Genomic DNA, 14,704 nt, shown 5'->3' on the forward strand with positions numbered 1-14,704 from the left:
AGCCACAGGATGGCAGCGATAGAAGACTGAGACAAGACCTGTGCTTGAGCAACAGCACAAACTCTTTCGGAATATTTTGAAGGCATAACAGCTGAATATTCTATCTTGTGATGAAGAAGTAAAGATGATTGTAGATGAAAATTAAGAGAGCAAAACATTTTAGTCTCGTCCTTTTTCGTCATCAATAATGCATGTTAATTAAGTGCTAGTCAGTGTTTTTGGACATTGGTACAGTCTTGTCATCGTCTCGTCTTAGTCATGGAAAAAAAGGTCATTGATGAACATAATTAGTCTTGTCTCATCTGACGAAATTAACACTAAATGGGTCCTCTTTAAGTAAACAAAATGCTCTGACGTGAAAGTTTAGCATATGATGCTCCATCATGTGGAGAGAAATTCTAAATGTAAACAGTTAGAAGCCTAATCCTGCTAAATTTGGTGGCTTAAGCAAGAGGGACGAATAATGAAACGATTCATACATCAGTAATGGACTCTGGAGACAAAATGAGAGTGATGAGAGAAAACACATTGGAGAGAGGAATCTAGTCAGAAAAATAAGCACATTTAATTTGGTTTGACAAGAGCATCAGGCCAACATAAATATTAGGTTTCCGTAATCGAGTCTTTGCTGCAAACGGGGAGGAGTTTGGTATGTTACTATGGAGGTTTATCGGCAAAACAAAATAACATTTGTGAATGTGTGAATAACTGTTTTCCTTCCTCTTATCATGAAAAACAAGAGATGCTTTCGTGGAGACGTTCTGCGAACAAACGACTGGAAACACAGACTCCATCCCGGGGCGGCTGTCAGAACGTTGAAATGTTTTGTCAGAGTAATGAGCCATGTTGGTCTCACTCCTGCAATAAACTCAACTTAACCAAAAGATGAACCCACCTGAGATCCTTCTTTTTGGAAACCGCATCATAATAATTAGCCGTTCTTGTTCACGATGTGAGAATGTAAGGTGAGTCAGTTACTTTAGAAGTTCCAGGCACAACATATGATGGAAAATATGGCATGTCAGATTGGAGTATTTCATTTTGTACTGTAAATCTGCTTGGGTAATTTCTGTCAACTTAACCAGCAGGACTTTTCTCCCTCTGGGGGAAAGAGAACTCTCTATAAAAAAACTAATTTGATAAAGCATTAAAGAGAAAAAATGTAAATGAAGTCAAACAGATATTTTTAAGGAATGTTTTGGTCTTAGATAAATGATTTACTTGAGTTGATTTAACTAGCTATAATATATTTCAGTCTAACACCTGTTTCTGACAGCCTAACTATTCTCGTAAACACTGGGTATCTTTCATTTAAGTGAAGTGATGAAGGTGGACCACAACTTGACATCTTAAACATCCTGCCTCAAAACCCCAACACAAATTAAATCCAAATCTGTTTGGCCTCATGAAAGATTATTCGTCTTGCACCTCTGAAACCATCCCTACTAAATATAGCTTAGTCTAAGCTCAGCTTCTAAGATGGAATGGCTGTCAAGTTTGGGCATGAATCTGTATTATTTAATGAGTCTGTAAATTAAATTTAATAGCAACCCAACCAAGTCATCAAAGAGCTACTGGAAGCTGGCCCTCACAAGATTTACAGTCTATATGGTATATTAAATTTATTCACATAAAATTCAGCATCTGTGAGCACAGCTTTTATCAGAAGAGCAGAAGGAATTTTTATTATTTATGACTATTCCTAATAAACTGATGAACAAAATAAATATAGACATATGTGCAGCATCTTAACTCAAGGGCAAAAAAAACGAAGTGCATATGAATAGAGAAAGAATGTTTAGAACACAACTTGTCTGATTGCTGTGTCTTTTAATAAGTCAAATGGCGGCAATAAAATATACTTGATATTAACAGTAGGAAACAAGGCACATGTAACAAGTTGCCAGTCAACTTTTTTTTAAATGTGCAATTCTCTCAAAATATGTGCAAAATACATTTCATATTCATAATTCACAAAGACATAAAAACATGCCCACGAAACTTCTTAATCTTTATTTTAACAGCATACCTATTAAAATCCCTTTTAAAGTTATGCATTATTAAAAAAAACGCTAATATATTAACCCCACCAGCATTTTTGATTAAAGTTGCCAGCATTTTCACAAAAGTTTCATGGCCCCCAGAATATATACCTACTATATAAATCCACTAATACAGTCCACTTAAAGGACTGAATGAAAACGCTGCCGCTTTTGCATAGTTTTTGATTGCTTTCTAAAAATTATTTGAAATGTAGCAAACTGGTAGCTCCAGTAATGATAAAAAAAGACAACAGAAAAAAAAAATATTTATCTTGAACTCTGTCGTGAGAACTATGTATAAACCTTAATTAAATAATTGAATAGAAAATGGTAGATGATTCAGCTGCGATCGCCATCTTCTGGTCAGATACGGGAATTAATTCGGCGTGACCATCACAGTGCATTATGGGTATTCTCTAGTCATTAAGTATACAACAGTTGTACACTCAGCCCAAAATGTTTTGTTCGCCCCCAGGTGGCTGGTCCCTGTATAGGTCATAATTGACAGTTAAGGTTGACAGCTTAGGCACCAACAGACTTTCTTCAAGGATTTTTGAGAGGAGATTGGAGCTTTCATTTTCACACCGACATAATGAATTGTTCAACAGTAAACTGTACTAACTAATTCTGCGGGAGAGTGGGAAGGGCCTTGATACCATGGCTCCACTTCATACGCACTAGGCTACTCCGCAGACTCGGGTCCCGAATCAGCGCAAGATGCAGTGCCAAACTGGGAAATTGGCTGACATTCTACAATGATAGAGATTGAAGGTGTGTTGCCTATCTTTTTTTTTACAGTCTATGATCAAAACACAGATTTTTATCACAGAACGCAGGAGTAGCAGTCCATCAACACCCCCAAAGCTTGCACAATCATAGCTCTTCCTGGGTCGACATTTAGTTCATTAGGTGGTTTTGATTTATATGCTGTTCAATGACCTCATTATGAGATAAAATAATGTGATCATTCACTGTTATGCGGACCCCACATTTTAACAAAATAGAAAGTTATACACTTACCTTGCAATAAATGCGTTCTCTCAAGAGCGGTAACTGCTCAATCTGGGGGATTCCCTCCACACATAGGCTACAAACCACTTGGCCCGCCTCTGCTTCAATTTCATTGGTTGAATCTGTAAACCAATCATTTTACTTTTTGCCCTCATGGCTGCGTCCGAAAACCTAGGCAACTGACTCGTTGCCTCTGCCTAATCAGGCAATTTTAAGGCAACATTTTGTGCATGAAAGCACCTCACGAAACTGAATTTGGACAGACTTCTAGCAAGTGTAACAGTTTAATGGTCTACAGCAAAACAGAGTGAGCTTTGGTGAGAACTAAACAAATATTTAATTACTACATTAGTAATTTCTCGATAGAAATTATATCAGAAGTGGAAAATATTGGTAAAAAAACATACATTTATAAACAAACTGACCAGCAAACGCAACTTTTGGACGCCATCTTTCTCCCCCAGCTCAACTGTCACTGAATGGAAAGCACAGGATTGTGGGATATCAAAGGCAGCGACGGCTACATGTATGCTGTCTTCAAAAATCGATCAGATGAAGGTATCTCAGGAGACGGGAAGTGAAGCAAACATTAGATTTGGATGTGGGTTGATGCCTTCCTGCCTTGAAATGTGTCCTCTGAAGGCACAAGGCAGCATTTTCCAGGTTTCGGATGCATTTGAGTAAGTAAAACTTTTATCTGCTCAATGTTGAAATGATTGAGATGGCCAATCAAATCAAAGAACGCAAGTTTTAGTGTTAACAGAACGAGTTCCAATCCAATGTTTTATTTCATCCCGATCACACGAAAATGTATATCAGTGCAATGTCTTGAAATTTATATGGCAAAATTAGTTTTGACGTGCATATACGCCATAATTAATTTACAGTTCTTCTTTATTCTGTGAAATTCCTTTAAATCTTGTAATTATTTATTTCCTCTAATTAATGTAAATAATCGTTCAGCATTATAGAGGTAGTCCCATTCTTATTCTGTAAGAACTCTATATATCTATAATCTACATATGAAATGCCGGTATAATGTTATATGAAGTCCATGTTCTGTATTAGGTAAATGGCATGTGGTTTAAATGATGGTTGGTCAAGCATCAAAGATATTTGGCTGTTCAGTTTGAACTCTATTCAAAGTGCAAATATTTGGCTCTAAAAGCTAACCTTTATAAGACTTAGATAAAAGCAATATTTTGCCTTGTCCATGTTCTGTATCAGTGCATCTCCAAAAGCTGCTGAGACTCTAAAAGTCACAGAGAGGGCATATGAATATGAGACATGTGATTATGAGGATAACAGCGTAAGAATTGTTGGGGTGGATTACTCTGACAGTAAAGACAGTATGTGGATAAATGGACAAATGGACATTTTCAGATCATTTACAGGTGAAAAGAAAAAAAAACTGGACGCTTGTGGGTCCAATGCCACTGACAATGAAAAGATGACCAGTCATTAAATATAAAACGGCTTTGTCGTCACCAACAATAAATAGACAGTTTTTATGTGCTGCTGGTAGAATGCATAGAGTCAAAATCTTTTTTTCAACTTATGATTCTCAGAGATTAAGTGAAAATTGTGTCCATTTACTCAACCTCAAACCTGACTCATTTTCTGTAGAATACAAAAGAAGGCTATAGAAATAACATTGGACCCAATTCATTTATATTGTATTTTTTAAACATATTTAAGTTCCCCCAGAAGAAAGAAAGTCATATAGGTTTAGAACAACATAAGGGGGTGCATGTTTAATTATAACAGAATTTTATCCAGAACTATCAATTTAAGAACTAATTATCTTTCAGGAATTTTTATTTTTCCTCTCATCAGATTTATACATGCAGGGAAAACGTGCATTACATATGAATAAAATATTTGGCACCCCTAGGGTTGGAATGAGCTGATTTACTGAATATATTGATATTAGGCCTAAGATCATTTTTCCGAGAGCGGTTAGATCACATCCAAACCAAATAGTCCACTGTCGAAGTATGAACATAAAGGGCTTATCTTTGAACTGCAGACACATACATTTACTTGCTTGCGTCGACATATCATTTGAATTTATACTGGCCGATTTGGCAAATGTCCGCTTTTGTAAGGCGTCATGTTTTGACCTTATCTGAATAAATGGGACCAGGTCCTCCCCCACCACCTCCCCCCTCAGCCCCACATCCTTGTTATGCCCTATAAATGAGAACACTTCTTCACACGCTGCTTAGAATTCTGTTCAGTACCTGTTTACCAGACGCATTCCTTAGAAGGCACACCATGAGACTCTTTCCTGGAGTGGGGCTTGTGTTTGGTGCTGTTGTGTGGCTCTCTTTTCCGACGCCTCCATCTTTAATGTTGGCAACCTCCCTGGTCCACCGTGCAGCATGGTGCTTTCCAAGGCTGAGACAGTCTGTGAATAACGTCTTAGTGGTCCAAATGGACTAGTTCCGCTCGGATAAGCGATGCCCGACCACAACAAGGGGTTCTGTTTCATGGTGCTTCCCAGGGACATGCTCTCCCTGAGCCTTTGCTATTTAGTTACTGGCAGCCTTGAAGAAGTAGAAGTTCAGCCAGAGACCTCTGCATCACATGGTTTGATTGTGTTGCACATGTTCAGACTCATCACTATGCGTTTCTGCAGACATATATAGTTAATGGGGGGAAAAAAGCACATGTACTCCTCGACCCTTACAGCTGGTGCATTTCCCTTTTTTTCACCATCATGCACTCAAAACATTTTCTCCATCTGGAGTTCTCCAGCTAACTTTTTCCCTCCCTTTTCAATCCGATCACCCCTCATTGAAATTTCCCAGAATCAAACACAAAACAGGGGGAAAGAAATCGTAGTCAGCAGCAGTTCAACTTTATTTTTTCTTGCCTTTTTCTCATTTAAAGGAAAAGGACAGTTGTAGTACATGAGAACAGTTCTGTGAAACAAAACTCAAAGCCTTCATAGTGATTCAGATTCAGAGTGATTGTTTCAGCATGTTAGCAGTCGTGCCCATTTGGATCAGGACAGAGAGGTGTGGTCTCTCATCCAACCACAGACAGGACAAGGGACCATTTCGTCTGTGATTTTCATGTGCACACCAGTGCCGTATTGACCCAAATGAGCGACTGCAGATCCATTAGAGTCACCGTCGACGACATTCGGAAACATTTCTTTAACATTCAGGAGTAAAAGAACTTTTCATCAGCTTTCCTGTACACTGCAGTGAAGGCAAGCACAGTGGCTGAGGCTGCTGGGAACATTTCCCCTTCATTTTCCAGTTTATCAAGAGCAGTAAGATTGTTGCGATGATTGTTAAGTATAATACAGACCGAATGACTATAGCAGTTTTATAACAAACAGAGTTATAGAAGACTATAACTATAGTAGTTTTCGTAACGGGATGCTGAGAACGCTTTTATTACTGGTGCAAATGAACTGAACTGTGTATCAGAGATGTGAAGGCTGATGGCACATGGAATATGAACGATTGTCAGTTCAAGAGAGGAAGGGAAAGCATTACAGGTGCACAAACAGGCCACATATTAAAATAAACATTGTCAATGTCAATAAAAAATAAATTATTCTCTTTTCATAAAAAAGCTGGGTACTTGTGCTTTCTCTTCTGTTCGGCAATTTGGTTTTCTTTTGTAAGCAATATGTCGCAAAAAAATATTGCACACTACATTAAATCGCAAAGGAACAAGTTATTAATAGTGCATCTACCTTTTTTTCACTCTCAGAAATGTAATCTCAAAATCGAAGTGCAAACCACATGGTCAGTATTTAGTGTCTATATTCATTTCATTTTTTTAAGTGGTTAGGAATGTAGGACACCTGCTGATCATTTTAAACAATTCAAGAAAATGACTTGGAGCCCAGCCCAAGTGTTTCCACCAGAGCCACCATTAAACAGTTCACAAAGCACCTTACCCTCCATTTCTCTCTGTTATACAAAAATAAAATCTTTTACCATTCACAGAAAAGGCTAAATGACCTCTTTTTCCAAGAAATTATCGCTTTCCATAGCTCTTCTCGAGCCAGTGCCGAACATCTTTAAGGTTGTAGAAAAATGGACCCTTACCCCCAAGGTAAGCGATTTTATTCTTCTGTACGATGCAAACCCGCTCGTAGGACACACCGTAGGCTACGTTGGCGTTGTTGTCCATGCAATCGGCCACCAATTGGCACTGAGGCGGCAAAGAGAAATGCTCCAGAAGTGTCCGGGCAGCAAACATCCTCTCCTCCAGATTGCGGTGTTTCCTCACTTCGAACGAAAAGTGCTCCATGGGAGGAGCCACCCAGCCGTCTGAGGGGTGAGCCTCATCAATGTAGACAAGTAGGAAGTCTGCCACATCAGAAAATTCCTCAACCATCCGCCGGAAAACCGGCAGTTGGTTTATAAAGGGGGGTCAAGTGGCCGAGCCGAAGTTGACCACCAGCGGGCGGTCGGGAGACTCGAAGTCCAGCAGGTGGCACTCGTTGCGGGTCTTACCGCTGATGCTCCAGCATCTGTTGATGCCAGGGACCTTCACCACCTTGGAGTTTGGAGCAGCCTCCCCTAGCTTCACCTGAACAAGACAGTTCCACATGTTAATATGTTTGAGGACATCAGAATCACATTGGCAATCGTTCCCTGCAGCCAGCCAAAGGATGAGTTATGTAGGCTATGTATGGTCTCACAGATACACAATAAACTATTTAGCTTTGCGGGTTTATTGGCCTCGGTTGTTATAGAAATTCAAGTGATGTCACCAGGTTTGAGATCTCAGATTCACAGTTGCATAAAAAACACAAATTATTGGGGGCTTTGTTGCTGCTTTTGGGCTTGCAACTTTTAAAACTATCTCTATGAACTTGTAAGCATCTTGTAGAGCACATCATCTCTATAATTACTCTCTTACTACTAAAGTACAAAAGACTCATAGTAAGATGCTTATGATAATGCTATTATGTGATAAGTGCATATGCACTTTGGCACTACATTACCAAACAACTAGAAACACAAACATAACTTATCCTATAGCTGTGCCAAAAAGTCTTTGACATGTTATTTTGCCAATAATGATTTCCTCAGCAAGACTTTGTAACCAAACAGTAATATAGTTAATGGTTGAGGACAATGAATGCACATTAAGCTGGTGTGTTTTACCCCACTAGGTGATTTTTGATTGATTTTTAGTTAAAAAGTAACAGGGATGGGAATCCAGACATTTAATGAATTAAGGGCATTGACTTGAGGGGTCACTGACTGTCTGGAGGGCAAAGTTCACACGCCTTTATAAGGATTAGAATTACACCCATGTCAAGTTTTGAAGAATGAGTAAATGTAAATAATAATAATAATAATAATAATAATAATAATAATAATAATAATAATAATAATACATTTAAAAAAAATCATTGTCATAAGTTGAGGATGTACACCTAATTGTAACTATATGTTTATCACAAAAAAACATTTTTTGTTTCAACAATAAGTGAATTTAAAGGGGTCGAGAAGTTATCAATTGAGTTTTTAACTTTGATTTTACTTAATCAGTTAAACGTTGTAGATAACTTGAGTAAAACTTTATGCCAAAATGTCCATGTTGCAATTGTTGCATGCAAATATAACTAATTCAATAACATTTATATTACTTTACTTGCCTACTTTATCTCGACATATACAAATTAATCCCGAAGCCATCTGAACTTGTGTGATGCAAACTCCTCTGCGAACAGACACAGTCACAGTCTCGTGCTGTCAGCTTACCTGTTTGTAGGCATCCAGCAGAAAGCTGTTCCATATGGAGCGCACGCCGGCTGTGGTTAACATGCGCTGCCACTCACCCGTGGAGCCCGAGCAGCTCAGGAGTGACACCACACGCTTAACCAGCACTATCGAATCATACAGCACGAAAAACAGGCAGTTGGAGAAGAAACCAGGCAATATCTGCAAAGTCACCAGGAGGTCCACACTAAGCATGCCCATTTCGCGCTGATTTATAACAGGTGGTTGACTCGCACTTTTGCTTATTTAAATTCACCTTTCCGACTCATCCTGGTCAGATATCATCTCTTCTGCCGCCCCACTCCTAGGAAACTTTCATTTACCTAAAGAACGCAGAGCCGACTTGAGGATGTGGGCGTTTGCGCGCGGTGAGCCCGAATCTGCGTCTCTCCAAGCATCAGGCGTCTTTACGCACAGAAAGAGCGCTAGTGCCAAACGTCCCCCTCCTTTCAGCTTTACAATTAACCAGGCTATCCGTTGGGCAGGTTCCTGGACCGCTCTGCGTCTTTTTATACCGTAAATCATTCCGTGCTCTGAAATAAAGCCCGCGGGGCTGGTGGGAGCGTGACGTCATAACGAGGGCTTTCTCTCCAGACGGGACATGTAACAAAATGATGGAAACAAAATGAGATTACGTGTCCGAGCTTAAAGAAATACAGGTTCGCATGGAATTGCATAAAATGTAGGCTATACATTTATAAATGTGATTTATAGCGAGGTCTACAGGTTGTGGAATGCTGTCAGTTTATGATTAAAATTAAACGACGCACATTAAACGGACGATAGATAGATAGATAGATAGATAGATAGATAGATAGATAGATAGATAGATAGATAGATAGATAGATAGATAGATAGATAGATAGATAGATAGATAGATAGATAGATAGATAGATAGATAGATAGATAGATAGATAGATAGATAGATAGATAGATAGATAGATAAAGTAGGGGAGACTTGCAACATGGGGAGAGTTGTAACACTTCCAATTCTATGAATTATGGATAAGATAGAAGTCATATGACAATTTCAGTTTCCTCTGGATCCCTTTATGATCCCACATGGAGGTTTTCCAGTATGTGTTGCTATCTCTCCTGAAGCTAGAAAACAGAAAATCTAATTCTGAGGTAAGAAAGTAAAAAAAAAAAAAAAAAAAAAAATGACAAGATAATATTGTGTTTAGTAGACTACTTCTACAATTGTAGATAATGTATGAGTTGTATCCTCCTGGGACCCAGGAATAGATTTTTGTGACATTACATTTGAGTGAATTTCTCTGACACTATACATGTCATGTCCTGTAAAGAGCACATTCGGGGCTTTGCAGAGATACCAAATGTTTAGAGGTTTCGCCACTGTTACAAAACAGGGCATTGATTTCATTAAATGTCCTCTGTAGTAGGCGCCAAAAATTAATTCATGCTTATCGGGCATTTTGGAGATGCACATGAAAAAGGAAAGAAATGATATATCAATATTCCAATTAAAATATTACATATTATTATGAATACGTTGCCAATTATTACTGTACTGTAAAAAATTAGATGCAGTTTATACACTGTATTGAATGGGGAAAATCCAAGTATGGCCATTTTACCCATATATTGCATAAAATAAAATGGTATATCAGTGCATTCTATTATATCTTTCATCACATAGTTCAGTATCATGTTTAAAAAAAGGTTTGTAAACATAATAATAATAATAATAATAATAATAATAATAGGCTATGTGATTTAAAGAGGTTATTTAAAAATAAATCCCATTGTTTTTGCCTATATATGCAATTTCATGTCATTTTATTTTTTAAAGAGAGTTCTGGTGTCAACTACAGGGGACATATCATAACATATATAAATATATTTTATTTATTTATTTCAAAAATGTTTTTCTCATGCTCTAAACAATGTAATGACGCAAAACAAACACTAAATTCAGAAAACTTTTCTTTTTTTTCTGGGTCCCAAGAGGATATCATGTAAAAGTGTAGTTGCAAAGAATGGTGTTTCAACCTCCTGCTCATTTCAAGGTGACAATTTCAATGGGTGACAGTGGCAGTTTTGAAACAACCATTCACTTGCATACAACAATATTTTTGTAATTGTAATAATTCTACATAATGCTTATGTTTATGTTAATCTGCTCTCACTCACATACACACACACACACACACACACACACACACACACACCCATGAGCACGCACAGACATGCACAAACAAACACAAACACTCCCATATTCACACATATTTTATTGTTGCAGCCATTCATTTAAAATAAAAATGCTGTTGTGGCATTTCATCTGGAGTACGCTTAGTTTTTGTGCATTTTGTCTACCTGTTATAACCTACCCCAGTGGGGACCAATTAGTATTTGTCATTATCTCACCAAGTCTATGATCTAGTTGGAGAAATAGAAATTGTTGCCATCTGTAGTAGACAAATGTGGGTACTTTGTTTCAGACGTGTAGCAATAATAATAATAATAATAATAATAATAATAATAATAAGTTTCAGTTTTGTGCTGAAGAAAAAAGTGTTACAACCAAACCCAGTCTCCCTATATACCCAAAATCTCCAATTAAAAGTCAGACCTGTCAGGACAAGGCAGGGTATGAATGTTTATGACGATTAGATCATTATAGATGCTGCTGATAAGTGGATGCTCATCATTGTTGCGGTCGGAAGAGCGTAAGTGTGAGCTCTGACGCACAACACTTAATATTTGTGGCCTCTCCCACAAATATTTCTCCATTGTGATTGACAACATGAAGTCGTTCTCAACAGTGTTTGTTCTTGTTTATCACTAAGGTTCCCGATTCCCTGCCAAACTGGTCCGACCGCTTAAGTCAGACAGATTCTTTACGTCTAATGACCAAGTTCATCTGGAGGCAGCGATCAAAGCTCTTGAATCTCAGGGTGATAACCCTCAGCGTGAATCCAGCTATGCGGCGAAACGACTATGGCTGCACTGTCTCCTATCCCATTGACCCAGAAATTTCATCCAAGCCAATTAAGGTCAGCAACACAAGGATTCCTTTGTCCATTAGTCATTTGCATCTCAAACACACATATCAATCTCTACTTGTGTACACAGTGTTTACATGAGAGGCTGCATATAGTCGTTTTCACCTTAGATCTTCGTCCAAAAGAAAACACGAAGGATAGCAGGGGATGGGGAAATTATGAAAATATGTTTATCTTATACATCAGCGATTCCCAGATGAATAGTGCTGTAACAATAGCAGGATTGATGAATATTGCTCTCCCTGTAGCCTACTTTCATGACCATCTCTTTGGTGGGTTGCTGTGACTTGACATTCAACTTATAGACTTGCGACGGGTCATCGGGTTCGTCTTCTTTACTTACTGGCCAAGCTCGCTTGTGTTTGGGTGTGCGGTCTGCAGCGTTTGCTACTATAGTTCAACATCTTTCCATAGCCATCCGGAGCAGAGCCAGCAAAGTGTCGCAATTATGCTTTTCAGCTCAGTCTAATTCATGTGATACGATGGATTATTGTTTTTGGAAATTAAGTCCTCAAAGAACTTCAGGCAACAGGACATTATAAAAATATGCAGAGCCATAAAGTCTATAATATGCTATGCAGTTTATGTTTACAGGGACATAAATATGTATATTGGCAAAAGTTGCCAGGAGATCCTTGCCAGAGCAGAATAATCATTCACTTGTTGAAGATTATTTTGAGACGGCACTTTTTATGTATTCCGCAAATCAATTCTTTCCCACTTAAGCCGCTTTTGTATTTGCTATGATGTTTCAGATCATTTCGGATAGAAACGTTTCACTTTTCACACCATAAACTAGGTTTCCTTGTAATATCTTTCATGCCAACAATTTTTGACTTTGAATTTAGAATTTTTGAGGGTCCCTTAGCAATAGACCATATTTTCACAATATCCTCAAAGCTGTATAGTTGAACTCTTAGCCCTTTATGTCAAACTTTTTGTCATCTGTTATGACATGAAGAGAATGCTGTATATGAAATGTTTATGAAAATATTATATATCAATTTAGGAAAATACTCTACTGATAACACCAGTGCCAAAGATAACCTGATCCAAATGAGTTAATAATTGCTAGATAAGGCTCATTTAACATGAGATGAGTGATGAGATATGGATATATGTAATATTAAACCTGACCATTACTTCACTGAAGGTGTGGCTGCATACTTTATGATTGCCAGAATATCCCGACACAGACCTCGGTTTATCGGCCATCGCATAAAGCAAACCCCAGGAATTTCAGAAAGGTAATTAGCGTTCAGAACTATTGTGAATAAGGTTGTAAACATTATAGAAAACTATTAAAGCCTCCTTTACTTGGTGGCAGCAGTAAAAGCCACACGTTATGATCTCGGCAGCACGCAGGCTGGCTGGCTACATCCGTTTTAGTAGTTCAGTGAGTCAAGGTGGATTGTATGTTTGCATTATTGTTGTAGCTTAGAATTGTAAACTGCCTCGTCTGATTCATATGTTCCCCACAAATATTTACTTCCATCTGTGCAGTGTGTACAAGCAGGAATTAAGCCAACAGACAATGAGCCTTAGAATGCAAACTTGGCTTGCGACGTCTTTATCCACAACAACGTATAACAGGATTGTAGCCAAAAATTCAATTACTACCTCTGCATCGAGTGTAAACGGGGAGCCGGTGGCCCATTCTAAATGCTCTCTCTGTGCAAGTCAACCTGTCTTTCTTGGACTTTATAAGAGGTTTAAGCTGTCTCATAAAGTGCATCCAGACTGTGTGCTACTTGGCTCAGAGTGCTGTAAACGTAAGGATAGTTTACTGTGGGCATTACAGAAAACTTTCCAATCATTTTAAGATTTTTTGTTGGTTTCTCACCCCGAGCAACCGCTCAAATCAAATTAATCAACAGTTCAGTCTAGTGACACATAAAATGGAGCGCAAATATCTGAGAATATATGTATATATATATATATATATATATATATATATATATATATATATATATATATATATATATATATATAAGATAAATAATAATAATCAAAATATTTAAACAAAAAATACTTACACAACATTTGTACATTATATTATAATTTGTTTGACTACATTATGAACCCCATGTTTGCGGTTGAACTCAATTTCACCCGTTTTCATTTTGATACACAAAACAGGATTAGCAGTCTCTCTCTCTCATACTTATATAACAGCTCAAACAGTGGAGCCTGCAGACTAGGCTTATGTTTTGACTGAAAATGTAATGCAGAACTGTCAAGTGGGTTAGCACCGGGTTTCACTGACAGGAATCAGATGTATGTGCAGAGATTACATCTAAAGGCTTATGGACTTTCTGTATGCCTGGCCAGCTGTGACAGAAACAGCATTGGTTTAAACCATCACATTATCAAATCACAAGTGTGTGACTGAAAACCACAGTGATTTACAGATGCATATATATATATATATATATATATATATATATATATATATATATATATATATATATATATATATATATATATATATATATATATATATATATATATATATATATATATATATATATATATATACTCACCTAAAGGTTTATTAGGATCACCCCCTTTCGCCTTCAGAACTGCCTTAATTCTACGTGGCATTGATTCAACAAGGTGCTGAAAGGATTCTTTAGAAATGTTGACCCATAGTGATAGGATAGCATCTTGCAGTTGATGGAGATTTGTGGGATGCACATCCAGGGAACGAAGCTCTTGTTCCACCACATCCCAAAGATGCTTTATCGGGTTGAGATCTGGTGACTGTGGGGGCCATTTTAGGACGGTAAAATGTCATGTTTAAGATACTGTCATGTTCATAGCTCATTGTCATGTTCAAGAAACCAATTTGAAATGATTCAAG

At 37.7% G+C, this 14,704-nt stretch overlaps 1 protein-coding gene across 1 annotated transcript; it reads right to left on the reverse strand.

Moving 5' to 3' along the window:
• Window positions 1–5,894: 5,894 nt before the first annotated feature.
• Window positions 5,895–9,331, reverse strand: dio2 (iodothyronine deiodinase 2). Its single transcript, XM_067455739.1, has 2 exons — window positions 8,798–9,331; window positions 5,895–7,613 (listed from the first exon to the last, which is right to left on the reverse strand). The coding sequence occupies exons 1-2, from the start codon at window positions 9,014–9,016 to the stop codon at window positions 7,056–7,058; spliced, it is 777 nt and encodes a 258-aa protein (XP_067311840.1). The 5' UTR covers window positions 9,017–9,331; the 3' UTR covers window positions 5,895–7,055.
• Between the last annotated feature and the right edge of the window lie 5,373 nt (window positions 9,332–14,704).

Source organism: Pseudorasbora parva, chromosome 10 (genome assembly GCF_024679245.1).
Source record: "Pseudorasbora parva isolate DD20220531a chromosome 10, ASM2467924v1, whole genome shotgun sequence".
In the NCBI taxonomy this organism is placed as follows: domain Eukaryota; kingdom Metazoa; phylum Chordata; class Actinopteri; order Cypriniformes; family Gobionidae; genus Pseudorasbora; species Pseudorasbora parva.